General features: G+C 56.6%; 3 protein-coding genes across 6 annotated transcripts in view; 1 reads left to right on the top strand and 2 right to left on the bottom strand.

The window, feature by feature from the left end:
• Positions 1–4,455, bottom strand: part of PTPRU (protein tyrosine phosphatase receptor type U) — a 67,713-nt gene extending 63,258 nt beyond the window's left edge. For all 4 annotated transcript variants that reach the window (XM_064635256.1, XM_064635253.1, XM_064635254.1 and 1 more), the window contains exon 1: positions 4,304–4,455. In XM_064635256.1, coding sequence (XP_064491326.1) covers positions 4,304–4,376 — 73 coding nt within the window. In that variant the 5' untranslated portion in view covers positions 4,377–4,455. The remainder of the gene's footprint in view (positions 1–4,303) is intronic.
• An 11,349-nt stretch (positions 4,456–15,804) lies between these two features.
• Positions 15,805–23,417, top strand: MECR (mitochondrial trans-2-enoyl-CoA reductase). Its single transcript, XM_064635152.1, has 10 exons — positions 15,805–16,065; positions 17,579–17,676; positions 18,255–18,386; positions 19,822–19,965; positions 20,050–20,152; positions 20,499–20,601; positions 21,029–21,102; positions 21,520–21,580; positions 22,219–22,291; positions 22,587–23,417. Exons 1-10 carry the CDS (start codon positions 15,905–15,907, stop codon positions 22,748–22,750), a joined length of 1,113 nt encoding a protein of 370 aa, XP_064491222.1. The 5' UTR covers positions 15,805–15,904; the 3' UTR covers positions 22,751–23,417.
• On the bottom strand, positions 23,366–24,970 carry LOC135402215 (heat shock transcription factor, X-linked-like). Its single transcript, XM_064635153.1, has 2 exons — positions 24,482–24,970; positions 23,366–24,067 (listed from the first exon to the last, which is right to left on the bottom strand). Exons 1-2 carry the CDS (start codon positions 24,968–24,970, stop codon positions 23,465–23,467), a joined length of 1,092 nt encoding a protein of 363 aa, XP_064491223.1. The 3' UTR covers positions 23,366–23,464.
• Positions 24,971–27,532: the final 2,562 nt, after the last annotated feature.

Here is a 27,532-nt window from a genome sequence, read left to right as displayed (position 1 = left end):
ATAACAAAGGGAAAAATGTGCAGTGAGGGCCAGGAGGTGACTCACCAGCATCCCTGCTCCCAAGGCCAGGGCAGGTCCAGGCACCCAGGGGAAAAAACATGAAACAGGAGTTTTGGAACAAGAAGAAAAGGGTAAAAATGAAACAAATACAACTGTAAGTCTTGATGGGGGTAAAAAAAAACAACAGGCATTGCCAGGCTCCACCACGGAGCTGCAGATATGGAGCCAGAGGGACAGGTCCATCCAGGAGCATCAGCATCACTTGGAACATCCCTAAATTCAGCTTCACCCTCAGAGATGGTGAAAATCCACCACGGTCCGGTGTGTGGAGAGGGGACACTGGGAAGCCAAGGGCTTGGGAGCCAGAAACCTCTGCCCTGGGCACACTTGGGCACGTCAACAGGATTTTCCGGAGCATCGCGACGCAGGAGCCCGAGGGGTGTTTGCACTGTCTGGGTGCTCTGAGAAAGGGCATGGCGCTCCCAGGGCATTAAAAACACACACGAAGGAGCAAACAAGAGAAAGAGCCTCTTCCCTGGCACGGCAGAACAGGCAGGAAGGAGAAAAAAAAAAAAAACAAAACAAGCCTGACAAGGAAAATGTAACATTCTCGTTCTCGCACATTTTATGCGCTCGGTGAAGAAGGGCTGGGAAGGAAAAATGCCTTGGCATGGGAGAGCCCTGGGCAGCCAGGTGGAGGGGAAATAACCACCGGGAAAAGCGCTGGAAGAGCAGGATGAGGCACCGGAGAGCTCAGAACACTGACCCTGTCCCCCAGCAGCAGGAGGGGCCGCCCCGCTCCTGACCCCCACCCCGAGGCACAGGCAGAGCATCCCGCTCATCCCCCTCTCCCAGCACCCCCGAGAGACCCCCGTGACAGTTAACGGCCAGGGAGGGACAGAGGGACGCCGAGGGGCTGCTCTGCTCCCGACCCCAATCCCAGCCCTGGAAACGGCGTCTGCTTGGCTGTTCCCATTCACTCAACCGAGACGGCACCGCCGCGCCGGGGTCAGGGTCAGCCCTGCCACCTCCTGCCAGCGCTGTCCGGGGGGGACAGGACGCTTGGGGGGCCCCAAGGCTGACCCCCAGCAAGGGGTTCATCACCACGACCGGCAACCATCCCCCTAATCCCCCCCAAAACTGGTCCTGGTGCCACCAGAGCCGCCACCAGCCGCAGTCCAACGCTCCCCGGCAATCCCAGCCTCCCGAATGGAAGCTGCAAACCCAAATGTTTTATTTGCTTTAATTGCCGCTAACGAAGTCGAAGCCGAGTGCAAACAGCTTCCGCATAATTCCGGCAGGAGTGCCAGGCAGCACCTCGGCCGCGTGTCCCCACCGCTGGAAAACAGCCTGGGAATGGAGGGGGACACAGGCTGGGGGGACACAGCCTTGGGGACCCCCGGAGGGCAGCTCGTTGCTGAAGTTTTGGGGTTCAGTGCAGAGGAGCAGAGCTGCGCTTTGTGGAATTATTTAGGTTGGAAAAGATCGAGTTCAGCTGCTTCCCCAGCGCTTCCAAGGCCACCATGTCCCCGAGTGCCACATCCACCTTTCTTATCAGGGAAAGCAAGAGGAGGAGGGAAATAGCTGAGCCTGCACAACCCGCTGCCCCGGGGCCCAGCCTGCTCGTGGCCACAGGCTTCCAGCAGGGAAAGGCTCCGTGTTTTACCGCAAACAGCCCGGAGAGGCGAGATGGGGCTGGCAAATCCCACCGGGGACAATCACAGGTCCCTGTCACAGCCCGCTGGCACCGCAAGACCCTCCGGATCACTCGGTTTGGAGGGTCAGCAAGTGCCTCCCAACACCACCCTGGTCCCTTCCATGACAAGCACAACGGGCCGGCACCGACAGCTCGGTCGTTGCGAAATCCTAACGAGCTGCAAAAGTTTGAAGGCTGCAGGAAGGAGACGAGAGCACCCCAAGGCAGTGGAAGGACTGTGACTGGGGTACCTCGATTCCTCCCAGCTCAGCTGGACACGGACACGCCGTGCCTCAGTTCCCCACCTGCAGAAGGGACCACACTGTGCCCCTTCTTTGCAAAGGCGCAGCAAGAAAACCTCTCCCCCTCCTGAAAATCCCCACCGAGACAAGCAGCTGGTCCTTCCCGTGACCGGCTCCGGGGTCTCCGGTGATCCCAGAGCAGGTGCAAAGGGCTTAAATATTTTTTTTCCCAGCCTTGCCCGCCGTGCAGCCCCAGCCCCAGGGAGTGATATCCCTGCAGGCGGCCAAACCACATCGGCAGGAGCAAACATCAGATCCAGCTAAAAAGCAGCCTGCAATGGAGCCGGGGGGCTGCAAGCAGACCCCTCACCTCCAGCTGGATCCACTCCTTTGGCTCCACTGCGGAGCTGAGCTTGCTCTGCATCTTCCAGGGAAATGCTGGAATAAACACGCTCCTGATTTACACCAGGAGCCGGCTCGATCCTGCCCCTCGCTAATGCCATCTCGCAGGGAAGGGAGCCCACAGAGGGAAAAGGGTTTGTTTGGGAGGGAAAACCACCCCACAGAGCCCCCCCAAGCCCCGAGGTGTCCCCACCACAGCCCCTCCAACCTCTCACAGGCTGCGGCAGCTCAGCCCTGAGAGCCATCAGAGAAACGCACACACCAGGGCTGGGGCAGCACAGCTCGAGACCCCCCTCTGACACCGGGAGGTGCAGAAGCCCCTTCCTCTGGCAGAACAGAGCCCCTCACCAGCTGCCTCAGTGTCCTCATCACCTCCTTGCTCTGCCTTGAAGCACAAAGCAGCTGATCCTCCCCCCAGCCAGCACACAACTGCCCCCTCCTCAAATATAAACCCGTTCCCTCCACCCCACAAAGCCGGGAGAGCCACAGCAGCTTCGTATCCCCTCCATCCACCCGTGTATCCATCCCCCCATCCATCCCTGTCTCCATCCCCCCACCACACGGGTCAGCCGCCGTCTCTTGTTTTCTGCTGACGGGTGTCACTATTTATAATTTTTGGAGAAAAGCCACTACCCAAAAAAACCCCAAAATCAATGCACCAACATGGGGACTGCGGGCAGGTGAGCCTGCTTGGATTTAAAGGTGAAAAACTACAGAACTAGGCAAAAATACACTTTGATATGCCGAGCATTAGCTAAAAGCTGGGGGTGGCAGCGCCGGGGACCCGTTGGAATGAGGCACCAGCTCCCCGTGCCTTAGTTTCCCCCCACAAAGCCCCCTGTAGCCCCAAAAATCCCGCACTCCGCAGCATCGAGCCCCGCTCCTGCCTCCCGAAAGGATCGGGAGCTGATCGCCCCCCATCCCGGTCCCCGCATCAGCCCTTCCCCAGCCCGCGCTTTGGGGGGTCCCGGGGACCGCTGGGGCGCTCAGGGGAAAGGAGGGAAACGCTAAAAATATATAAATGAATAAAATCAAATCCATCGACCGCCGTCTCGGTACAACTCCGACTGTGCATCCCCGCGGCACAACGAGAGCCGGGAGGCTGCGAGCGGAGCCGCCGCGGCCGCCACCTGTTCCTACCGGAGGGTCCCCAAAGCCCCGCAGGGACCCCACGATGAAAGCACCGGGATCCCGCCGCCCCCCCGGCAACCGGGATGGGGGTTCCTTTCACCTGACCCCCCCCAGCGCTGCCACCGGGGGAAGTTTTCCCTGCCGGGGGTGCGGCGGGAGGGGACTCGGACGGTACCGGGACCGAGCGGGTCGCGCTCGGCGGAGCATCCACGGCGCGGGGGGCGCAGCCGAGATCCCCCCCCCCCGCAGCGGGAGGGAAAAGTTCCCCCGGCGGCGGCAGCGGGGAGGAGAGAGGAACCCCCATCCCGCTTCCCGGGGATGGCAGTGCCACATGGGAGCGCGGAGCCCGGGCAGGGGGGCGGCAGGATCCCGGTGGTTCCATCGGGGGGGGATCCCGGGGACCCTCCGGTAGAACAGGTGGCGGCCGCCGCGGCGGGACGGGGGTGGCGGAACCCCCATCCCGCTTCCCAGGGGTGGCAGCGCCACAGGAGACCCCGGTTCCCGGGGCAGGATCCCGGTAGTTCCACGGGGAGGGGGCGGGTCCCTCCGGCAGCACAGAGTCTCCAGGGGATCTCCGGTTGCAGGCGGCGGGACGGGGGGGGCGGCGGAACCCCCATCCCGGATCCCGGGGAGGGGGGGGGGGGGCGGCAGGATCCCGGTGGTTCCATCGAAGGGGAAAGTCCCGGGGACCCTCCGGTAGAAAAGGATCTCCAGCTGCAAGTGGCGGTCGCGGCGGCGGCGGAACCCCCATCCCGGTTCCGGGGGGGGGGTGTGGCGGAACAAGACACCCCCCCCTCTTCCCAACACCCCCCCGCCGTTGCCCCGCTCCTACCGGCGGGCGTCTCGGTGTCCAGCGCGTAGACCCGCAGGGCGAGGGCGAGCAGCAGCGCCCGGGCGCTCCGCATGGTGCGGCCGGTGCCCGGTGACCCCGGGGGGGGGGTCGCGGGGCGGGGGGAAGGGGGGGGCGGCGGGGCCGTGGCCGCCGCCGCTGCGCGCCCGCGGATCCGGCGCGGCGGGGGCGCAGCGGGGCCCCCGCGCCCGCCCCGAGCCTCAAATATACCGGCGGCGGCGGCCGTGACGTCAGCGCCGGGAGGGGAGGGGGAATTTGGGATGGGGATGGGGGGGGGGAAAACCGGGAATGGGAACGGGAACGGGCGGGGAGGCGGCGCCCCCTGGTGGTGGATGGAGGTGGTGACGGGGGGGAGGGGAGGGGAAAGGGGGGGGACCGGGAGTGATTTTGGGGAGGGGGGGAAGGGAAGGGGGGGTACCGGGAGTGATTTTGGGGAGGGGAGGGGAGGGGGAAGGGGGGGGCACCGGGAGTGATTTTGGGGAGGGGGGGAAGGGAAGGGGGCTACGGTAGCGCGGGAGAGGGGAGGGGAAGGTCGCAGGAGTTACGGGGGGGCGGTGGATGGGAGAGGGAGGGGAGTTCGGAGGTACGGAGGGGATGTGGGTAATTACAGCGGGAAGAGGGGGGTCCCGGGAGTTATTGGGGGGGGGGGAGGGAAGGGGGCTACGGTAGCGGGGGAGAGGGGAGGGGAAGGTTACGGGATAGAGGAGGGAGGGGGTTCGGAGTTACGGAGGGAAGGAGGGGGAAGTACCAGGAGGAGAGGGGAGGAGGGGGTGGTCCCGAGAGTTGTTGGGAGGGAAGGGAAAGGAGCTGTGGTAGCGGAGGAGAGGGGAGGGGAAGGTCCTGGGGGTTACGGAGGGGGCGGTGGATGGGAGAGGGTTGGGGGTTCGGAGGTACGGAGGGGATGAGAAGAAGTGCCGGGGGGAGAGGGGAAGGGAGGGGGGTTCCGGGAGTTACGGGAGGGGGTGTGGTGGATGCGGGAGGGAGAGGGGGAAGAGAACCGGGGGAGAGGAAAGGTGCGGGTCCCGGGAGTTACAGGAGGGGGAGGTGGTGAATGGGATGGGGCCGTCGTACCGAGGGGATGGGGGGAAGTACCGGGGGGAAAGAGGAGGAGGGAGGTTCCGAGAGGTACGTGGGGGGTGGTGAATATGGAAGGGCAGGGGGTTTCCAGTACCGGGGGAGAAGGGGAGAGGGATCGGGTCAGAGGGAAGCTGGGGATCCCGGGACCTGTGGGGAGGGGGTGGTGCAGGGCTAAAGGAGGGGGCTTCTCTGGTACCGGGGGTCCCCGGTTTTAGGGGTGTGCAGGGATGCAGGGACAGTCGCAGGTGGGGGGGTCCCGCCTGCAGAAGGATTCCCAGGATCCCCCCAAACACAAGGGGTGTCCTCATGGGTACAGCTGGAGTGGATCCCGGGGGGTTTCCAGCTGCAGGGCAGGTGCAGGGAGGAGGCTGGGGAAGGGGTGACACCCACCCTGGGGTGGGTGCTGCCAGTCCCTCAGGTGCCCCCCATCACCCACGGGCTGTGCCCAAGGCTGTGGGGCAGAGCCAGGACCCCCAGGCTGGGCACTGGGGACAGAGGCCCTGCTGCTCTTTGGGGGCAGAGCCTGCTGCCCTCTCCACCCCCACACAGGGGTCCTCAGTCCCTGAAACCCCCTGATCCTCCACCACAGTGTCCTCGAGGGACAGGGACATGACACTTTGCCCTGCAGGACGGTGACATGGAAACCGGGACAAGGCTGGATGGGGAGTGGCAGTGCCACAGGGGACCCCAGTGACACCCAGCAAAGCCACTGTGCCCCAGGGTGGAGGGAGAGAGGTGCAGGACACAGAGCAAGCAGGAAGGAGAAAACCCCAAAAGGGTTTTCAAAGGGAAGGAAAATCTCCGTCCCTTTCCCGGGCGCAGGCGCAGGAACGGGCACGGAGCACTGGCACCCCCGGTGTCCCTGTCGGCGCTGCCAGCGGGGATGAAAGGCCCCTTGTTCACCGACATCCTCTCCAGCCCTGTTTCTGGAGGAAAATGTTTTTCCCAAAGGTTTGGGGTGAGGAGGAGGGGGGCTTTGCATCAGCTTTCCGGCGTGATCCATGCTCGGGTCACCCAGCCCTGGCTGTGGCTACAGGGTGGGAGACTGCTTGGGCAGAGGGAAACTTGGAAGGCAGAGGGAAACAACGCTGGAAATATTGGGAGTTTTCACCCCAAGTCACACAGGGAGAAGCCCTGGTGTTGGCATCACCCTGCCATGATGTTGCCCAGGCAGCACACAGTGCCAGCCCCCAGCAGGGTGAGGCGGGGACAGGGGATGGTACCTGGGTGTCTCTGAGCCTGGTGAATCCACCGGGAAGCTCCCAGTCCTGGAAGTGGGACAACACCGCCCACTAGCACCAAAATCTTCATCCAAGTTCAGCTCATCCCCAGGGATGCTGTCGTGCTACTTCTCTGTGTTGGGATGGCTTTGTTATTTGGGGTCACTGCACTGACCCGTGGACACTGCACAGCCCTGGGGACACTGCACTGACCCACTGCACTAACCTACTGACCCAGGGACACTTCACAGCCCTGGGGACACTGCACAGCTCTGGGGACACTGCACTGACCCACTGCACTAACCTACTGACCCAGGGACACTTCACAGCCCTGGGGACACTGCACAGCTCTGGGGACACTGCACAGCCCTGGGGACACTGCACTGACCCACTGCACTAACCTACTGACCCAGGGACACTTCACAGCTCTGGGGACACTGCACTGACCCACTGCACTAACCTACTGACCCAGGGACACTTCACAGCCCTGGGGACACTGCACAGCCCGTCCCTGCCCCCTCCTCCCTGGGACAGGGGCTCAGCAGATCTGGGGTCACCCCAAAACCCCCACCCCAAACATCCCCCTGGCAGTGTCACCCCTCCCTGTGTCACTGCACAACATTTACCCTCCATTCCCAGTCTCCCCAGTTGCTCCCAGCAGCCCTCCAGCCAGGTAAGCTCCAGGGGGACACCTGCAGTGATGCTTCTGTTCCCACGGGGAATCCAGGGACAAACCAGACCAGCACCCACCCAGCCAGACCAGCACGATTTGGGGTGAGGGCAGAGGGTGATGGACACCCCTCTCCAGAGCACACCAGCCCCGAGCCAGGTGTGGATGTGCCCCGTGCCAAGCACAGAGAGATCCTGACAAATCCCCTCCCAGTGGGGCTAAAAGCCTGTTAAAATAATGCCTGATAAGGGAATTAAGCTGCTTAGATATGTGGCAGCAAAGGCAGGGAAGGGCTGGCACAGTGCTGGCATTGCTGGGTCCCCCAGACCCCAAAGAAGGGAAAAACCCCCAAAATCCTGCTGGGAAGAGGACCTGGGTCATGCAGCACCCAGTGGATGAGCTGGGCACACTCTCTGCCCAGACTGGGGAGGAATATGGGGGGGGTTGTCCCAGCAGCTGAACAGAAACATCTCATTTCAGCAGGGAAAGGCATCTGAGGCCAAGCAGCAGCAGGATATTCCCAGGATTCTGGGGGAACCAACCTGGAAACATGGAATTTTTAAGCCACACAAGTCTCTTGGAGCCCTGCACTGTGCTTCCCACTGCCTTTTAAACTCCAAAACTGTGTTTCCAAACCAATTGCTTTGCAAACTGAAATAAAAAGGGTTTTTTTTTGCAGCCAGCCTGTCACAACAGAACTGCCCTCAATTCCCTGTGAGTCACTATCCTGCTCCATTACCTCACAGCCCCAGTCCCAACCACCACCTCCTCAGGTGAGCTCTGGGATTCTCTTGGTGACACATCGTGCTGCTCAACCAGGATCATTAATGCACCCAGGACACAGCCTGGATTTTGCAGGATTGGGCTCCACAAAGGCTCCTTGTTCCAGGGAAGGGCTGGCACTGGCCCAGGGCACGGGAAGCCGTCACCTCCCGGGGGGTTCCTTCCCTGGGGAAGGGGCTTGGAGGAGCCTCCTGGGGTGATGGAGCTGCTGGATGTGTGGAGGGATGCACAGAGGGGATGCATGGCTGGGATGCATGGAGGGGGTGGTGCATGCATAGAAGGGATTCATTCATAGTGCCACCAGGTTTGGGGACAAGCAGGAATTGTCCCTGGGGCTCTGGATGAGGACAATTCCCCCTCCAGCACATCCAGCTCAAATCCCATCTGCCCAACAGGTCTGAAAAGCAGGGAAGTTTGGCCAAGGGCCCGTCACCACCTCCCCAGGCGGGGCCAGGGCAGGGCCAGGGGTACAGACAGGAGCACAGGGATGGCACAGCACCCATCACACATGGCCTGGGACTAATCCTGCATGGAGGGGACAAAGGGGAGCAGGGAGGATGGAAGTACAGATGGACAGACAGCACTTCTGACAACCCCTCAGGACCAAGCTCTACCCCATTCCTGGAGTGCAAATCCTATCTCTGATCCCTTGCCAAGCATCTCCTTCCACCCTGAGCACTGGAAGGATGAGTTCCACCCGAGTCCCAGCCCTTCCCCTGCCCTGTCTCCCCGCTGCCATCAGCCCCGAGCGTCTTGCAGGAGCAATCGAGTTAAAATGAAGTAATCGCTCTTCAAGTATAGTCATTTGCAGGAAAAATATAGGCCCTGCTGTGATTGCAAATGGTCTCCACTGGAACTGTCCCTCCCACTCGAGGGAGAAATGTTTTCAGCCCCGGGGTGCTCGGTGACAGCAGCCGCCAGCGCAGCCCGGCCCCGTCACATCTCGTGGCTTCTCCCAGGCTGGGGGTAAAAAGCTGGGATTTGGGGCTTTTAATCTCTTAGGAGTCCATGGTACTTTGGGGAGGATTTTTTTTTTCTCTCAAATATCTCTGTAAACCCCTCTGATTGAGGGAGAGGGGCTGCCCTGAGCCCTTATCCCAGTAGCTGCAGGATAGAGCTGCGGCACCCACCGGCCTCCCCCAAAGCAGCTGGACCATGTCCACACTGAGCAGGGCTTTCCATGCCAAAACTCATTAAATTTTAATTTCTTTCAGAATACCACCTTTACTGCCAGCACAATAATTCCCCATTTTTCCCCATTAAACCCACAGGACACAGAGCCCTCAGCCCCTCCCTGGCTCGCTCCTGGCGGTGCCTTCCCTGCAGCAAACAGCCTGGGGACACAACCCCCTGCACTGAATTTTAAGTCATTTCACCCACAAATTTTCCCCTTCTGCCTTTTTCCCTCCTTTTCCCTTTCCTCCAGCCTCTCTCCCTCTTCCCCTCACACCCCCCTTTTGCTTTTTCTCTGCTTCCACCTATTACACCCCCATCCAGTTCCTTCCCTCCAACGAGCCTCTGCTATTTTCTCAAATCACCTGCATTTCGCTAATGCCAAAAGCCCTTTTTCTTTTCTTAACAGACAAAATAGATTATCTCATCCTGCTGTTCCCCTCCCCGTCTGCCCAGCCCTGAGCGGTCAGACGCCCGGCGCGGTGCCGTGGCCGGATGTAATGGGGCTATTAGATGAGTTATCACAGCCTGAAAGGGATGAAATAACTCCTGTGCCTTCATCCAAAGAAAACTCCCTATTCCTGTTCAGTGCAAGGGATGAACAAGAGCTTCCAGAGGAAATAGCCAGGAAAATGTTAGAAGATGTTATTTAAGACCCGACCCGACCCACCTCTTGGTTTGGGCTCAAAGGGCACTGGGGTTTCTCCACGGGGAATTGGGAAGCCCAAGGATCAGTGCCAACACCCAGAGCTAAATCCTCCCCCGGGTGCTGCTCCAACAGTGTGTTGTTGAGGGCTCAGTGGCACAGCCTCAGGGATGCCCCACGTGTGGCTGAGTCTGGGGTCCACACACATCCAGCAAACTGCTCTTTTTTCACCCCAGGCACTAATTCCGAGGAGAAGGGTTTGCTTTTCATCGCCAAAGGAGCTTTCTCAAGCTGCCCCTGCATTTCCCATGAGCTGCACTGCAGGTGAAACATCCAGCACATGCCATGGCAGCATCCCAGTCCCTGTGGGAGATGCTCTGGAGCCAGCGAGGCAGCGGGAGCCCCTGGGCTGGCCCTGCAGGGCTCCAGCTGATCCCCAGTGCCACCAATTCCCCCAGTGGGATTTTACAGGGATTTCCTCAGAGTGATGCAAATGCCCAGGTCCTCCCTCCAGAGGCAGCAGCTCCACTTCAAAATCTAAAATCCCAACACTTATCAGGGCTCTGCTTGTCCCCCCCTCTGCCACCCCACTGAAATGTCCCATTTCAGTCCTCCATGGAGTGTGACAGATGTGGGGACACTGGTACCATTGGTGTCACCTCCAGGCCCACCTGGGGTTGCACCCACTGCACCCACCAGCTGCTTTGCTGCCACTCCGGTAGGTTTAGCCCAAATGTTTCCTCCAGCCACCCTTTTTTGGGGCCTATTTATCTCACTTTGGGTCATTTTTGTCTCTTTTTTAACTCCTGGAAAGACCTCCATGATGGTGGGGTTGAAATAGAGGAGTAGTTCTGCACTTCCTTGTGGTTCCTAACCTGGCATCTGACAGCTTTTTCACATAAAACAGTTAAAAATCACATTACTGGGGACACAGGATTCTGTTTTAGTCCCTACCCCACATCTGGAAGTGTCTGGGAGAGCCATATTTGCTCCTGGAATTTTTACAAACAGCTTTTTCACCCAAAAAATATTCCAGAGTACCATGGAATGTCTGTCCATCCAGCCACTCAGCACTTATTCAGCCCAGCAGCCATTCCAACTGAGTGGATTTCCCCTGTCCCTAAACTTTGAAATAAAACTAATGTAATTTAAAAACAAACAAACAAAGAAACCCACCGAACCAAAAACCAAACCAAAACAAAAAACCACAAACAAACAAACAAAAAAACCAAAACAAAAACCCAGAATAAAGGCATTAAACCCAAGCAAATTTCCACCAAAACTCTCTGTGCCACGTCCTTTGGTATTGCCTCAGAGAAGGGGTTTTGTTTTTTGAGGGGGGAGGAAAATCATCCAAGTGTCAGCTCTCCTCCCTCTTGTTTGGCCTCCTCTGAGCATCAGTAGCTCTGGTTTGGTGGTTTTCCAAACCCCTCTGGAGAAAGGATGCGCTCGGCAGTTGGAGACAAAAAGGGCTCATCGGGCATTTAACGGGAACAAACAAAACCAACTGGCTTTGGAACCAGCAGAACCCTCTGATCCATCAGTTCTCTTCCCAAATTAAGATGGTTCAGGCTCACACAGTTTCCAGTAGGAGCATTTCGGGTCTGCAGCCAACAGGAGGAAAAAAAAGAAAAGTTAAAACACGGTTTAAAAAGGAGAAAAGACAGTGAGTTGGTGCTTTTCTTCACCTGGGCAACTTTTCAAGCTGTTTCAAGAGATGTCCCTGCAAAGTCACACAGGGGTGATGGGATGATGACACTTTTGGGTGTCATCAGGGCAACATGGGGCTCAAAAGCAGCATCTCCCCAAAAGCAGCATCTCCCCCCTCCACCTGTGCTCCCCCCCACACACACTTGGATGATTCCCTTTGGATACACACCTCAGTTCTGCATCAACCCCCAAACAATGACCCCAGGCCCAGCTCCTGCACTGTCCCAAGCTGGAAAGATGCCTGAACAGGATGATTTTTGCATTAAATCCCCTGAGAATCCAGAGATGGACAAACTCCACCGCACAACCCGAGCACTGGAGGCAAAGGAAAAAGCAGCGATGGGAAAAGCAAGGAGCAAGCAAGGACAATGTCCCAGCACAGCTGGATCCTCTCAGCATCTCCCTCTCCTTCCTTATTTACGGCTGGAGCTGAATCCTCCTCGTTCATCTCCTTGGCAGAGGATCAGAACTCATCAATTCTCCATTCGCCGCCGAGCGTCCTGTTTCTTTCCATACATTTTTTTTTTTAATTATCTGACAATGAAACAATTTAAAGGAGGATTAAAAAAAAAAAAAACAACCAAAAACAACACAGAGAGGCCAGAAACAGCTGTCAGTGTGCTTAGAAAATGAAATAAAATCTCCTTGGACATCCCATCCCACTGCCTTCGCCACCACACAGAGCAGGGAGCATCGAGCACAAGCTTTAAGGTGAAGGATTCAAGAGTTTATGGGATTGTCCAGCCCCCATCAGAGGTGTTAAACGAGGGATTCAGGGATAAGCCAAGGATTATGTAAAGCAGGTCTTTAAGGACAATGTGTTTTTCACTCAAAGGTTCAGGCATGTCTAATAAAAGGGGATCTACGTCAGAGCCAGGGGGCTCTGCCAGCAGGGCTGGGTCTGGGGAGAGCGGGGCTCCAAATGGGAAAATAACAGCCCTAAGCCTTGTAAAAACCAGGAGGTGGGGATGGACCCGGCCCCAAGACTCTCCACTGTTCACAGAAGGAGGAGGATGGTGGCTGCAGTGACCAGGAAGAAAAGGGAGAAGGGGTGGGTGCAGCCCCTCCACAGGGTGATCCTGAGCACCCCTTTCTCTGCCGGGAAAAGGGAATTATTTTGCAGATTGTTTTACCTGTTGGTGCATCCCAGCCCTGGGATCCCAGCCCAGTATCCTGACCCAATGTCCAGAAGATCCAGCAGGGCTTGGACCACCTCTGGCTGTCGTGGGACAGCCACTGAGATGTAACACCAAAATCCCCCCCAAAAAACCCCTTCCCAGTGATCTCTCCAGACTCAGCTTCCCTAATTATTCCTAAGCTAAGCAGGCACACTTTCAATTTCTCCACCTAAAAGGCAATAGATTATTATTCCCTTTAATTAAAAAGTGTGTCAATTTTATAAGCAGTTAATTAATAATTCCACATTAACTTGATTGAGTGCTGGGAGAGCACTGTGCTCCTGGGGTGGGGCTCAACCTGCTGGGGTTATCCCCCCTAAACCAGGGGTTAAAATCTCTGCCCTCAACAGGTTTCAGGGATAAAATCACAGCAAGTGTCACCCTGGTGTCACCCAGGTGCTTGTTCCCACCCTGCTCTGCACAAACTTATTGGCAGCACTTCTGCTTTCAGGCCATGACTGAGTATGAGCAACTCCAATTAATCAGTGGCTGCATAAATCATAATATGATAAATTATAGCTCATTAACAATAGCAGGAGGAGCACAGAGCATCACTCCTTCCCCTGGCCAGATCCAAGTGCTGAGGAACCATCTCCTCTTCCCCCTCTCCCCACCCACTCCCAAACCCTCAACTGCAAAGGGGATTTTCATGCATCTCTCCTACAAAAAAGTGCAATTCCAGGATATGAAGTAGTCATTAATCACCTGGAAATTGTGCTTGTTACAGGAGAAACATCAACAAAATAATCATAAATTGTCTGCCAGCCCCCGTTTGTGGGGGCACACGTTTGTAAGGGGATGGAGAGGCCTCTCATTTGGCTGCTTTAATTAGTGATTAACCCTTTGCCACACACTGCTGAGCTCTTTGGGCTGGAAGTCAGCTTAGAGAAGACAGAAGTTCTCTATCAACCTGCACCTCAGGAAGTCTTCCATCATCCCCATATCACCATTGGCCCATCAGAGCTCAAATCAGTCCAGCAGTTTAATTGCCCAGGCAGCCTCATGTCCTCGGATGGTGAGAGGACATGGATGTGCTCAGGATCCCACTAAACTGTGGGAGAAGTCTATTTTTAGTGCTGCAGAGTGGGGACAGAATCGATCCCCCAAACTGCAGGTGCCAAAGTCTGGGAGGTGCAGGATGTGACCACTTCCCTTTGAAGCTCCCAACCCACCAGGGACCCCCCCTGGTCCCACCAAGGGGTTCTCAACCCCCTGGAATGCTCTGGGCCGTGGGGACTAGTGGAGCTCCAGGGCTGGCATAGGGAGGGATGGTGTTAAGGAAGGAATCTGCTAATTCCACAGACTGTGCTGAGCAAACCCAGATTCACATACGGGCTGCTCCCAGCACCCAGAGAAGTCCAGTCTCACGTGAGGAATCATTTTTAAGCCCTGCTGTTTGTTCTGCTGTGACAGGTCGATGGGGAAGGCAGGAGGCTCCGCTTCCCTTTTCCCCCTCCAATCTCATCAGCTTTAATTGGAAGAATAAATGAGACCTTTCCTTCAAGATAATTATACAAAACATTGAATTAAATTACTCTCAGAGATTTTTTTTTTTCCTCTCCACTTGTGTCAGGCATCTGTTGTTTTAAATAATCATCTGATGAACATTTCCCTGGAGCTCTCCCTGCTTGTGGTGGGTGCATTCGTCCCAGATAGGGTGGCTGGAAATAAATCGAAGAAAAGGGGTTTTTCTCCCTAAAACACAGAATGGTTTGGCTTGGAAAGGCCTGAAAGCTCATCCACTTCCACCCCCTGCCACGGGCAGGGACACCTTCCACTAGCCCAGGTTGCTCCAACCTGGCCTTGATTGCTCCAGCTTCCAGGGATGGGATGTTGATGAAGTGCTGGGAGAGCTGCAGTTGAGCACTGCCCACACGAGGTTCCAGGCTTAACTCCTGGGGTCGGGCTTAACCTGCTGGGCTCAACAACTCCCCTAAACCAAGGGATAAAAATCTCTGCCATCAACAGGTTTTTAGGGATAAAAATCACAGCAAATCACAGCGAGTGTCACTGTGGTGCCACTCAGGCAAGAGAGCTCGAAACGATGATCTCAGAGGTCTTTTCCAACCTAAATAATTCCAGGGTCCTGCGATCACACAGATGTAGCAGGATGCTCCTGTGCCCACCCACCGAGGCTTCTGGGCTGGCACAAGGAGCTTGGCTGTGCTGACATTGGCACAGTTAATGATTTTAGGAGGAGCGTTGGGACAACCAGCTGGGAAACATCATCATCATCATGGCCGGGCTTCGGGAACGAAGATTTGGGAAGGCTCTACCCACATTTGTTACAAACACGCTGGTGGCTTGTGAGGCCAATACGAGATAGACATGTCTGATTGCAAAAGGCACAGCAGAAAGACTCCTTAGGTGGTATATTCTGCAAGGCACGATTCTTTCTGCGTTGTCCTTTCTCCTCCAGGGTGATCCTGCTGCGTTCTCAAAGGCATCAGCAGCGTTATAGATGGGGTGTCTCCAGGCCTCCCGATTGGAGGCCAGAGTAGACCAGTTATGGTGATCAATATGGCCAAGGCTGAGCTGTTGTTTCAGGGAGTCCTCGTATCTTCTCTTTGGGGCTCCTCTCATGTGGCAGCCGGTGGCAAGTTCCCCATAAAGCAAGATCTTAGGGAGGCGGTGGTTGGTCCTTCACCCTTGAGACATGCCCTGCCCAGCACAGCTGTGTTCTCAGCAACATGGCCTCAATGCTTGTGACTGCTGCTTGTTCTAGAACAGATGTGTTGGTCACATCATCTGACCAGTGGATGTTTAGGATTGTTCGGAGGCAGCGCTGATGGAAGCGTTCTAAGCCGGGAAACAACCAACCAGCCGGGAAACAACCAACCAGCCGGGAAACAAACAACCAACCAGCCGGGAAACAAACAACCAACCAGCCGGGAAACAAACAACCAACCAGCCGGGAAACAACCACTCAGCCGGGACGACCCCGCTGAGCCCCCACGCACTCATCGCAGGGGTGGCCGGGCCGCCTTAAGGCGGGAGTGGGCGGGGCCGACCCGGGGGGGCGGGACTGCCCTGGCGGTGTCACCGGGAAGAGCCGAGCGGGGCCGAACGGAGCCGAGCGGAGCCGAGCGGGGCCGAACGGAGCCGAGCCCAGCCGAGCCGAGCCGAATGCAGCGGGCGGCAGCGCGGGTGCTGCGGGGGGCGCGGAGCCCCCCAGTTCGGACCCCCCCAGTTCGGACCCCCCCAGTTCGGGCTCGATCGGCCTCGGCGGGGTCCGCCCCCCGCGGGCTGGTCTATGAGCGGCACGGGGAGCCCCCGAGCGTGGTGCAGTAAGAGGGGGCACGTTGGGGGTGTAGGGGGCTGTATTGGGGTGCAGGAATAGGGGGGACAGCGGGGGTGTAGGGGCTGTATTGGGGTGCATTGCAGGGGGGTGCAGGAATAGGGTGGGGGGTATTGAAGTGCAGAGGGGGCTGTACTGGAGTGCACTGTAATGGGGTGCGGGAATGGGGTGGGGGTGCAGGGGGGATGTATTGGGGTGGATTGTAGTGCAGTGCAGGAGCGGGGGGACAGTGAGGGTGCAGGGGGAGCTGTATTGGGGTGGATCGTGATGAGGTACAGGAATGGGGGCGTCCCTGGAGGTGAAGGAAGGGCCCTGTTGGGGTGCATTGCAGGGTGAGTGCAGGAGTGGGGTGGGGGTGAATTTGGGGACCATTGTATTGAGGGGGGGGCGGGTGTAGGGCCAAGGCTGGGGTGGGGGCTGGCAGAGGGGTGCAGGGTGGGGTGGGGTTGCAGGTGAGGTCTGGGGTTGCTGGAGGGCTGCTTTGGGGGTGCAGTGCACAGGGTTGGGGGTCACTCACCCCAGGGGAGGGGTTGCAGCTCCCTGGGGAACCCCCATGGCAGTGCCAAGGGTGCCCAGAGGCTCCTGAGCACACAGGGGGACCCTGGGGTGCCCCCATGGTCTCACAGGCAGATGCTGAGGGGGTCCCCTCATCCCCCACCGACCTGCTGCCGCTCCTTCCCCATTCCTGCCTAATTTGGGGTATGATGGAGAGGTCCGAGCCCTCAGTAGTGCTGCACCCCAAATTCATCCTGGGTTGCATCCCATCCATGGGGATTCTCTTTGAGGTCCCAGTTTAGGGACCAAGCTGGTCATGAGTGTTTTTTGGGTTCAGCAGCTGGTGCTTGGTGTCATCATGAGCCAAAGAACCTTGGAAGGAGAAAGTCACATTTTGGTGGATTTTAGGCCTTTTTCTCAGAGGGGGAGACCTTGAGGCCTTGCTGCCCTGCTTGCACCAGCTCGGGTCACCCCCAGAAATGCCAGTGCATTATCTGGGTACATCCAGATACCGAACCCCCTGATTTTTTGGGGAAGGACTTTTGCTTTTCCAAAATTGTGCAACAGTGCTTTTCACCACTGATATTTGCTGCCATCACCCCATTTCTTCTGCAAGGCCAGTCTCGTGCTTCCTGACTTCTCCTTTTCTCACAGATTTCTGAAAACATCCCAGTTCCTGTAAGGCTCAAACTGGGCAGGACAAGCCATAAAATCCCCCGTTGGTTGAAACTGTGGTTTTTTACACAATCTGCTGAATTTGTTACAATTAGTGAGCATCACTTGGCCTGGTGACACAGGGTTGTGTTGGGTGGTTGGCTTTTAGTAGCCTCCACCAAAAATCTGTCCGTTTGTCTGATATAAATCCAGTTTTTTAATGGGATGGGGAAGGCAGTGCTGCTAATTTAAATGTGTGGAGGTGATATAATCACCTTCCATCTTCAACCACAGCACAAAACACATCACCAGGCTGGTCTTAATGCCCTTTTCCTTTGTGTCTCCCTGTTCAGACTGAAGGATCTGGAGGTGCCCAACCTGGGAGACTCCGATGTCCACGTCAAGATGTTGGCGGCTCCCATCAATCCCGCCGACATCAACATGATCCAAGGTATGTGTTGGATCAATACTTTGCATATTGAGTCTTGTGGGGTGCTCAGAATCACAGAATATTCTGAGCTGGAAGGGACCCACAAAGACCAGCAAAGTGCAGCTCCTGTCTTGGAAGGTTTGGAGATGGCCCTTGGGATGGGAATGTCTGGGGTGTCAAAGTCCAACTCCAGTGTCTTGGAGGGTTTGGAAATGGCCCCTGGGATGGGAATGTCTGGGGTGTCGAAGTCCAACTCCAGTGTCTTGGAAGGTTTGGAGATGGCCCTTGGGATGGGAATGTTTGGGGTGTCAAACACTGGATGTCTTGGAGGGTTTGGAAATGGCTCCTGGCATGGGGATGTCTTGGGTATCCAAGTCCAGCTCCTGTCTTGGAGGGTTTGGAAATGGCCCTTGGGATGGGAATGTTGGGATATCAAAATCCAACTCCAATGTCTTGGAGGGTTTGGAAATGGCCCCTGGGATGGGAATGTTTGGGGTGCCAAAGTCCAGCTCTGATGTCTCAGAGGTTTTGGAGGTGGCTCATGGCATGGGAATATCGAGTGTGATGGGGTCTCCAGCTCACCTCCTGCTTCCCAACAGGGACCTACGCCATCCTGTCCCCTCTGCCGGCCGTGGGAGGGAACGAAGGAGTCGGGGAGGTGCTGGAGGTTGGGAGTCGGGTGTCGGCTCTGAAACCCGGGGACTGGGTCATCCCGGCGGACACCGGCCTTGGTGAGCGTGCCCCCGACTGCTCACTCATCCCTCACCTGCAAAGCATCTTCTCCAAGGATTTTTGGGATGCTGGAGCCTGCTGGGAGCTGCCCAAGCTTTCCCAGAGAGCCAAGCCACGGTCGTGCTGCTGTGTGAGCTGGTGGGGGGATTTTGGGGGTCCTGCAGCAAAATCACAGCCCTCCAAAGCACTGTCTATGCTGGGGGTGAGGAGAGCCCCGTGTCCCTCCACTTACAGCCATCACATCTAATGGGGCAGGACTCAAAAAGGGGAAAAAAAGCCCTTTTGGGGACTCTTGGGTGAGGGGAGCAGCAGCTGGAACCCATTTAGTGCCGTATGAGCTAAATCATAATTATATTGAGCTGGATTGTTTCAGGCAGTCAGATAACTGCTGGAGTTGTCTCTTACCTGTTTATATCTTGATTTAAATTATATTTTCACTACCTATTTTATTTTAATAGGGTTTTTTTTTATAAAACAAGCTCAGTTCCTGCTCCACAGCCCCAGCAAGTGATGCTGCTCATCCTCCAGGGCAGCTCCAGGGAAGGGGCTGCTATTCACAGGAGCCCCTTACAATGCAAAAACCTGGAGCACCTGGAATAGGAACAGTGGCAATGCCATTGCTTATACTAAATTTAAATTTAGAAATAATCTTCTGTAGCATAGACCCTTTATGAGGCTTCTGTGCCATTATAAAGCATTGCAGCAACCTGTGTTTTCCTGGAAACAGCCGCTTTTCGTCCCATCCACTGAGAGCTTCCCCAAAGGCCTGGGATAAAACATCTCACCTGGGCAAGGTCGTGGGGACACCTCACTGCAGTTTGCTCCTTAATAGTGCTCTGCTGGGAAAGTGTGGGAATTCATTTCCCAACAAATGCCTCCCATGCTCCTCCAAAATGCCAATGGCCTGAAATGTGTTGTTTCTGGTTTAGTGTAACAGCTTGTTCTTTGCCTGTTTCTTCTTAAAAGGCTTTTTTTGCTTAATGGAAGAAGGAAAGAGATCAAGTTAAGAGCCAAATGGGATATTTTTAAACATAAAAAACCTGTAAATAGATGATAGAGGGTTAAATTGGATTTAAGTGTAGAGGGAGTAAAGCTGCCTAAATTGGCTTTGAATATATGGGCTCATCCCTAGGATGGAGAGTATTTCCATTATCTCTGCACACTCCTTGTGCCTGGGGAGCCCCAGTCCCATTATCCCCCTGGGAAATGAATAGGCTTTGCTGGGTGATAAATCTGGGGATCCATCCACTGTTTTGGCTGTACCCATGTGGGAAATTATTCCCTAATTCCCTCTCCAGGGTTTAGCAGGTGCCCGGCGTGGCGATGCTGCCACGACTGGCATTAAGCCAACGGTGTGAATTAAGGTCTCATGACCTTTCCTTTTCCTTTTCCTTTCCTTTCCCACCTTCCTGTGGCTCTGCTGCTGGAACCCAGGGACGTGGAGGACACGAGGGGTGTTCCCTGAGGAGAAGCTGCTGAAGGTGCCCAGTGACATCCCCGTGCTCTGCGCGGCCACTCTGAGTGTCAACCCCTGCACAGCGCTACGGATGTTGACTGACTTTGAGACCCTGGCACCTGGTAAGCCTTCTGCCAAGCAGAAGGAATTCTGGGGGGATTCTCCAGCCTCTTCTGTGATGAAAATTGGGATTTGTTCCCATCCAGGTGACTCTGTCATCCAGAACGCCGCCAACAGCGGGGTGGGCCAGGCTGTCATCCAGATCGCCAGAGCCTCCGGCATCAAGACCATCAACGTGGTGAGGGACAGGTGGGTCCCCTGGGCAGGAAAAGTTGGGCTGGGTGATGGTTTGGGCACAGGCTTGGGGACAGAAACCAGCGCTGGAGGGTCCTGCTCCAGAGTCCTTTGAACTTCTGGAGAGGGAAGATGAGCGGAGAAAGTTAACCCTCGGCTGGAGGTTTTCGAAGCTGGAGCTGGTCATCCTGCCCCTTCCACCCATTCTGCCCATCTCCTCTTTGCTCCTCCAAGGTGTCCTCCAACCTCTGCCCTGTTGTCCCCAAGTGACAGAGGAATGAGCAGGAGGAAGGAGAAGGTGACACTCTGCCTCCTGGTTCATCAGGTCCTCTTTTTTTCCCTTCCTTTTTCCCTCCCCCAGACCTGATCTCCCACAGCTGGTGGAGAGGCTGATGGCCCTGGGTGCAGACCACGTTGTCACAGAGGAGATGCTGAGAAAGCCAGAGATGAAAGAGATATTTAAGGTACCTCAATGCTGATCCCAATGGAGAGAGATGGTCCAGGGCCATCACCGTGTTCAGCACTGCAGGGAAAGCTGCAGGGATGGTGGGAAGGACAAATTTCCCTCTAGATCAGGATTTAGCCCCAGAAGTTGAGGAATTTTGCTGCTTCCACAAGGGCAGGTTCATAGATTTTAGGTCTGATTGGACAGGGCTTGGAGCAACCAAGTGGAAGGTGTCCCTGCCCACGGCAGGGGGATTGAACTGGAGGGGCTTTAGAGTCCCTTCAGACCCAAACCATTCCTTGATTCTGTGATAGATTTTAACTCCACGACTCTCAACTGCCCCTAAGTAACTGTTGAGGTTAGGGCAGTTGCTCCCTCAAGAACCACGGTCCCACCCTAAAAAAGGAGCCCTAAAATTTGGGATCTTTTTTCCTGAACTCTTGCAGAGCACCCCCAAGCCCCGGCTCGCCCTGAACTGCGTCGGAGGCAAAAGCACCACGGAGATGCTGCGGCACCTGCAGTAAGTTTGGCCTGGGGACAGAAACCTGCACCAGAGGGTCCTGCTCCAGAGTCTGTAGAACTTTCATAGAGGGAAGATGAGTGGAAAAGTGGTTTTGCATGACAACAGTGATGTAAAGTTAACCCATCATCGCTGCGTGTCTCACGCTGCCGGTAGCTGGGAGCAGCTGAGGTCCAGTTATGAATGTCCCCCACGTCCTGGCTGGGTACAACTGGTGCACTGAGCTTCAAATTCAGCTGTTGGTGCGTGGAAGCAAGAGGAGAGCCTGGAAAGTGGGGTCTGAGGGGTAACTGGGGGAGCCCTTGGTGCGAGGACAGCCCTGGGGTGCAGCAGTGGGGTTGGGGATGGCAGAGGGGGAGGTGGGGATGGCAGAGCTGCACTTTGGGGGCCACATAACCCAGTCTGTTCCTGCTGCAGGCCCAAAGGGACCATGGTCACCTACGGGGGGATGGCAAAGCAGCCTGTGATGGTGCCTGTGGTGAGTACTGGAGATGCTCTTCATTTCCCTGGGGGCACATCCACTGTGATGTTCCCTTGTTCCCTTGGTTCCCACTCGATGCTGTGGGAGCTCAGCTCACCCTGATCGAGACTGAGAGCCTCCAGCCTTCTTTTTATTTAACTGATGGGCTCCTGAAAGGCCAAACTGCCTTGAATCCCACTGCTGGTCTCATGGCTTTATTCAGGGTGTGTTTGGGCTGCTGTGAAATCCCAGTGGGGAAACGGCCCCACGGATGCCAAGGATCAAACCCACCCTGACCCCACACTGGAGTCCCATCTCCACATCCCACTGTGCCCTGAGTCACAAATGGGAGCACTAATGATGAGGGGCCTCACTGCCACCTCCCACTGCTGTCAGGATGGGAGGCAACACAGGGGTCTCCCTGGGTGTGTGAGGGGACACGGGGCTGTCACTGGGTGTGTGAGAGGACCCAGGGGTGTCACTGGGTGTGTGTGGGGACCCACAGGTGTCCCTGGGTGTGTGAGAGGACCCAGGGGTGTCCCTGGGTGTGTGAGAGGACCCAGGGGTGTCCCTGGGTGTGTGAGAGGACCCAGGGGTGTCCCTGGGTGTGTGAGAGGACCCAGGGGTGTCACTGGGTGCACGTTCCCTCTCCACAGAGTGCCTTCATCTTCCGGGACGTGCGGCTCCGCGGGTTCTGGATGACCCAGTGGCGGAAGGACCACGCGCAGGGTGAGCCAGGGTGGGGGGCTGAGGGTGGGCACGGGAGCGGCTCCCAAACCACCCCACTGGCACCGTGTTCCTCACTCTCACTCGTGTCACGAGTGCTGCTCATCCCCAGGGCACTGAAACACCTGGCTCGGGCAGGGACTGTGCCCTGTCACCACCCCAGGGCCTCTTCCCTCATCCCACGTGCCCGAGCTGGGGGCACATCACACCCAGGCCCCTGTATGGCTTTGAGGGGGTGTTTCCCAGGATGGTGCTGGCACAGCACAGTGACCAGCTCCCTCCTTCCCTTCCCGTGCAGACCAGGAGAGCGTGGCTGGGATGATGGACACCCTGTGCCAGCTGATCCAGAGGGGACAGCTCACCGCGCCCGCCAGCACCGAGGTCCCGCTCCAGCACTACAGGGCAGCCCTGGAGGCCTCCATGAAGCCCTTTGTGTCCTCCAAGCAGATCCTCCTCCTCTGACCCGCAGCTCCTGGAGCCCTGTCGTGCTCCAGCACAGCCCCACTTCTTCTCCACAGACTTGGGGGGGGAAAAACCTCCAGATCCATGGATTTTCTTTTTTCCTTTGCTTTTTAACTTGTGGGTGGCCACTGAAAGCTCTCAAAGCCTCTGCAGCTTTGTGTGGAAGTGCTGCTGGAGGGAGGCTGCATCTCACCTTAGCTGGGGTGAGTTTGGGAGCCCAAACAGTGGCTCAATCAGCTCAGGGTGTCAAAAGAGCAGCAGTTCCCCCTTATGTATATTTTTGGAGCTGAGGGAGCTGCACTGCTGCCTCCTGCACTGCTGTAGTTATCCCAGGTGGGATGGGCAGGAAAAGCCCAAGTTACCTCCTTTCAGCCCCCCTGCCCCCAAGCTGGGGAAGGGGCACAGACTCCCCAAAGCACTGAGGTGTTGCTGTGGTTGGAGTGACCCCGGTGCTGCTGCAGCTCCTGGAGGAGCCCTGAGATCTGCTGGATTTTGTCAAGGGCACTGTGAGTGCTGGAGCCTTTGGCCCATCCCAGCTGGAGCCAGACCCTTGGCATCCCTGAAGGCCCCCCTGCCCGGGTGTGGGACAGTGACTGTGACACTGCAGAGGATGGCCACAGCAAAATGAAACGATTTATTACCGAAAACAACCAACAACGTGTTCCTGCTTCCTCCTGTCCTGCTGCATTTCTACCCCTATGGCCCCACAGCTCCCTATGGCCTCTGCTCTTCCCAGTCCTGCCCCTGGTGAGGTCTGGCCCCACTGTTCCCCCCACAGGAGCAGGTGGGGCAGTGGCTGTGGGCTGGAGCGTGGCTGGGTGGTGACCCCACAGTGTCCATCCCAAACCCCGGAGCACAGAGCGGAGCCAGCCCAGCCCCAGGCACCCGCGTGGCACCCGGATTTGGCTGCCCAGACAGGAGTGTGGGTGCTGCCAGGGGCCTGTTTGGGGCAGGAGGGGTGAGCCTGGGCGGTGAAGCCATGGCTGGAGCAGGAGCTGCCTCCTGGGTGCCGGCGGGGCTGCGCCTGCGGGGCCGTTTTGGTGGGGAGGGTCTGGCACTGCCCAGCTGGGTGGGGGTGTCTGCCCCTGGCTCAGGGCTGGTGCTCGTGGGTGTCTGAGTGTCATCATCCTCTTCTTCCTCCTCTGCCCCTGCTGCCAGCTGAGCATCCCACCATCTTTTCCATGGGAGCTCTGCCTTCTTGCCGGTGGCTGGCGGGGACACGGCTGGGGGGATCAGGCTTTCCCCAGCACTCTCCACGCCCCTCCGATGGCAGGAGGGGTCATCCCTTGTGAAATGGGGGTTGGAGTAGAACAGGAGCTGCAAAAGGCAAAGGAGAGGAGTTGGTTGCCATCGTTGCAAGGAGGGAGGAAGAGATCCGAGGGAGATCCCAAGGACAAAAGGGTGTTTAAAGGATTCCCTGGGGCATTTTAAACATCACGTTTCATCTGAGTAAAGTGTTGGGACAGAGTTTTGTTAGGTCACACCCACCCTTGTGTTTTGGGCATTTGGCAGCAGAGAAGTGTAGGGTCTTCAAAGGCCAAAAAAACCCTGGAGAAACCCAAACCCCACAAGTTTTCAGGCGCCGCAGCATGGAATGGACATGTTGGGAATAACACTGATGTGGAGACAGAACTGTTTGCTCCCGTCCCCACCTCTGGCCTTGTCAAGGCTGATTTTATCTGAACATGAACCTCCCCCAAAATGTCTTTGTGTGGGGAGGAGCTGACCCACCTTGCCCAGCTCAGACCCAGCTGCTGCTACTGCTCTCAGCTCCTCCATGGAGGTCAGCAGGGGAGAGTCCCCTTCCATCCTGCGGAATCCATGGAACATGAGTTGGAGAAGGAAGCCTCTCATGGACTCTGTCTCAAAGATCTTCCTTGGCCCCCTCCTCCCCAGCACTTCCTTCCTGAAGAGCTTCTCTCCGATCACGATGCAGTTCCCGTCGTTGCCCCACCAGATGGACTCGAAGCTCTGGCTGCTGAGGATCTCCCAGAGCCTCTCCAGGAAGGAGTCATCCGAAGGTTTGGTGTTGACAGAGATCTTCAAGGAACAGAATTTCACCTTGGGGTCCCAGGGTTCATCTTGCCAATCCTGAAGGGCAGTTTTGCCTGTGGGAGCATCCCAGGACAGTCCCGTGTCATCTCCTGGATGAGAAGCTCGAGCCACCCACCAGGCTGGCTCCTCTGGGCTGGGAGCACAGGATGTCTCTGGTGAAGACATCTCCAGTTTAACTTCTTTTTCCTCAGCTTGGCTGCCTCCAACCAGCCTGATGAAGTTCTGTGGTTCCAGCTGCCTGGGAAGTTCTCCAGCCTGTGTTCCATCACGGTGACATCACAGTGTGGTGCCCCTCTCCTGGCAGCAGGAGGTGGGAGATACAGAAGTAGCCCCTAAGACCTGATTTCCCAGGGAGCTGGTTGGAGCCCAGAGACGATTCCAGCTGTGTTTTCATGTGGAATGTCCTGCTAGGGCAGTGCTGGGTCCCTGTGCCCCAAGGAGCAGTGCCCAGGGAGGGGTGGGAAGGTGACAGTGTTGGACATCCAAGTGTCCCAGACATGAAGTTTTTCACTTGGGCACCTTCCCCCCTGTGCAGAAATGCCTGTGTGGAATTCCTATGGAATAACCCCTGCTCTGTGATGTCCACACTGCTCCTTCTGCTGTGGTTTGTCCCCATATCCAGGCGATGCTCTCAGCTCTCAGCAGGCTCTCTGTGCTGCTCTGTAGAATGAACCCAAACACATCTTGCAATGGAAATAACCCCCAGCCCTCCCTTGGTTGGGTTCCTTGGATTTTCTTTGCCACAGAACCTTCAGAGCCCAGCCCAGGGACCTCACTGGGGTCCTCCCACCTTGTGTCGAGTTCCCAACCTGTCCCTCCGAGTCAGAGGACCACGACTGTGGAATTGTTTGGGGATGTGAAATTGTGAGGGACCACTTGTGTCAGCTGAAGGTTCTGAGTCTGTGGGGCCTGATGGGATTCATCCCAAAGTCCTGGATGAGGGGGGTTATGGCAGGGCCCCCCCTCTATCATCTGCCAAAGTCCTGGGGGTGTGGGGAGGTCCCTCCTGACTGGGAGCTGGGCACTGTCATTCCCATGTACAGGGAGAGGTGAGGGAAGACCCAGGAAGTTGTACCTTCATTTTGGGGAATTTTTTGGGTCCTGGGGGCAGGGATGTTGATCAAAGTTGGAGGGGACTCCTGTACAACTGTGTGTGCATTGGGAGGAGCAAACCACTCTGAAGTTAAACCCCACAGCTGTGTTGGACCTAAATGGACATATCAAAAAACATTTTATCCTCCCTATAACCCCTCACACCCAAGACCTCCCTTAGAGCAGAGCAGCCAGAGCAGCCCACCAGGTGTTCCCTGTGATAAACTCCATGCCAGCACCTCCCCTCTGCTCCCCCATTCCCAACAAACCCCCCAATATTCCCAATAAACCCCCCAATATTTTGCATTTCCATTCTCCCCACCAGTATTGGAGGCAGAGGCACATCCCATGCCCCAGCACTTCCTGATCAGTGGATAAAATGGGGAAAATAAAGCACAAAAAAGACTTTGAAATTGTTATGAGGTCCATTAAACATGACATAAACCAGAAAAATTAATGCAAGGTTTTTATCCCCCGTGTTTATTGGGCTCTGTGATAAAACCCTACGAGCTTCAGAGAACTCTCTCACAAAATGTTCCCACCGCTCCCTCCCACACCAGGGCACGAAGGAATCAATAATTAGATTTAATTCTGCTTGTCAAATGGGCGGGATCGTGGTTGGAAATCCAGCTGCTGGTGTTGCACCTACACAGTATTAATGTTTTTGGGGGTGATTGTGGGGTTATTTTAGGGGGGTGGCTGCTAATGCTGGAATGTTCCCAGAGACTCTGCTGGGATCTGGTGTGATTTCGGCATCTGATGTGTCAACCCAAATGGTAAAAATAAGTCCCCAGAAATGACATTTAGGGATCAGCAAGAGGGATGTTGTTGCTCATCAGAGGGAGTGAGGAACAGCCAAGTCTGGCCACAGGTGGGGGACACCACGGGGGGACCCCTGAGCACCCTGAGTGTGGGGATGGGTGACGAGGTGGCGTTGGGTCACAGGTTGGACTGGATGATCTTGGAGGCCTTTTCCAACCTGGTTGTTCCTGTGATTCTGTGACTCTCTGACTGTGGTTCTGTGACTGTCTCTGTGTCTGTGACTGTATCTCTGTGTCTGTGTCTCTCTGTCTCTGTGTCTGTCTCTGTGTCCCTGTGTCTGTGTGTCTGTCCCTGTGTCCCTGTATCTGTCCCTGTGTCTGTCCCTGTGTCTCTGTCTCTCTGTCCCTGTGTCCCCGTGTCCCTGTATCTGTCCTGTGTCTTTGTCTCTCTGTCCCTGTAGTGTCCTGTGTCTGTCCCTGTGTCTCTGTCTCTCTGTCCCTGTGTCTGTCCGTCTGTATCTGTCCCTGTGTCTGTCCCTGTGTCTCTGTCTCTCTGTCCCTGTGTCCCTGTCCCTGTGTCTGTCCCTGTGTCTGTGCCCGTGTCTCTGTCTCTCTGTCTCTCTGTCTCTGTCTCTCTGTCTCTCTGTCTCTGTCTCTCTGTCCCTGTGTCTGTCCCCGTGTCTCTGTCTCTCTGTCCCTGTGTCCCTGTGTCTGTCCCTGTGTCTGTGCCCGTGTCTCTGTCTCTCTGTCCCTGTGTCCCTGTGTCTGTCCCCGTGTCTCCGACTCCGCGGTGCCGTGTGCCGTGTGGGCCCCACCTCGCGGCGTGGCCGCTTTAAGCCGCGCGCGGGGCCGGGGCGGGGCGCGCGCGGCGGTG

The sequence above is a fragment of the Pseudopipra pipra genome, chromosome 24, assembly GCF_036250125.1.
Source record: "Pseudopipra pipra isolate bDixPip1 chromosome 24, bDixPip1.hap1, whole genome shotgun sequence".
Classification (NCBI taxonomy): domain Eukaryota; kingdom Metazoa; phylum Chordata; class Aves; order Passeriformes; family Pipridae; genus Pseudopipra; species Pseudopipra pipra.
Note: the sequence above shows the minus strand (reverse complement) of the source record. Positions and strands in the feature narration are given on the sequence as shown.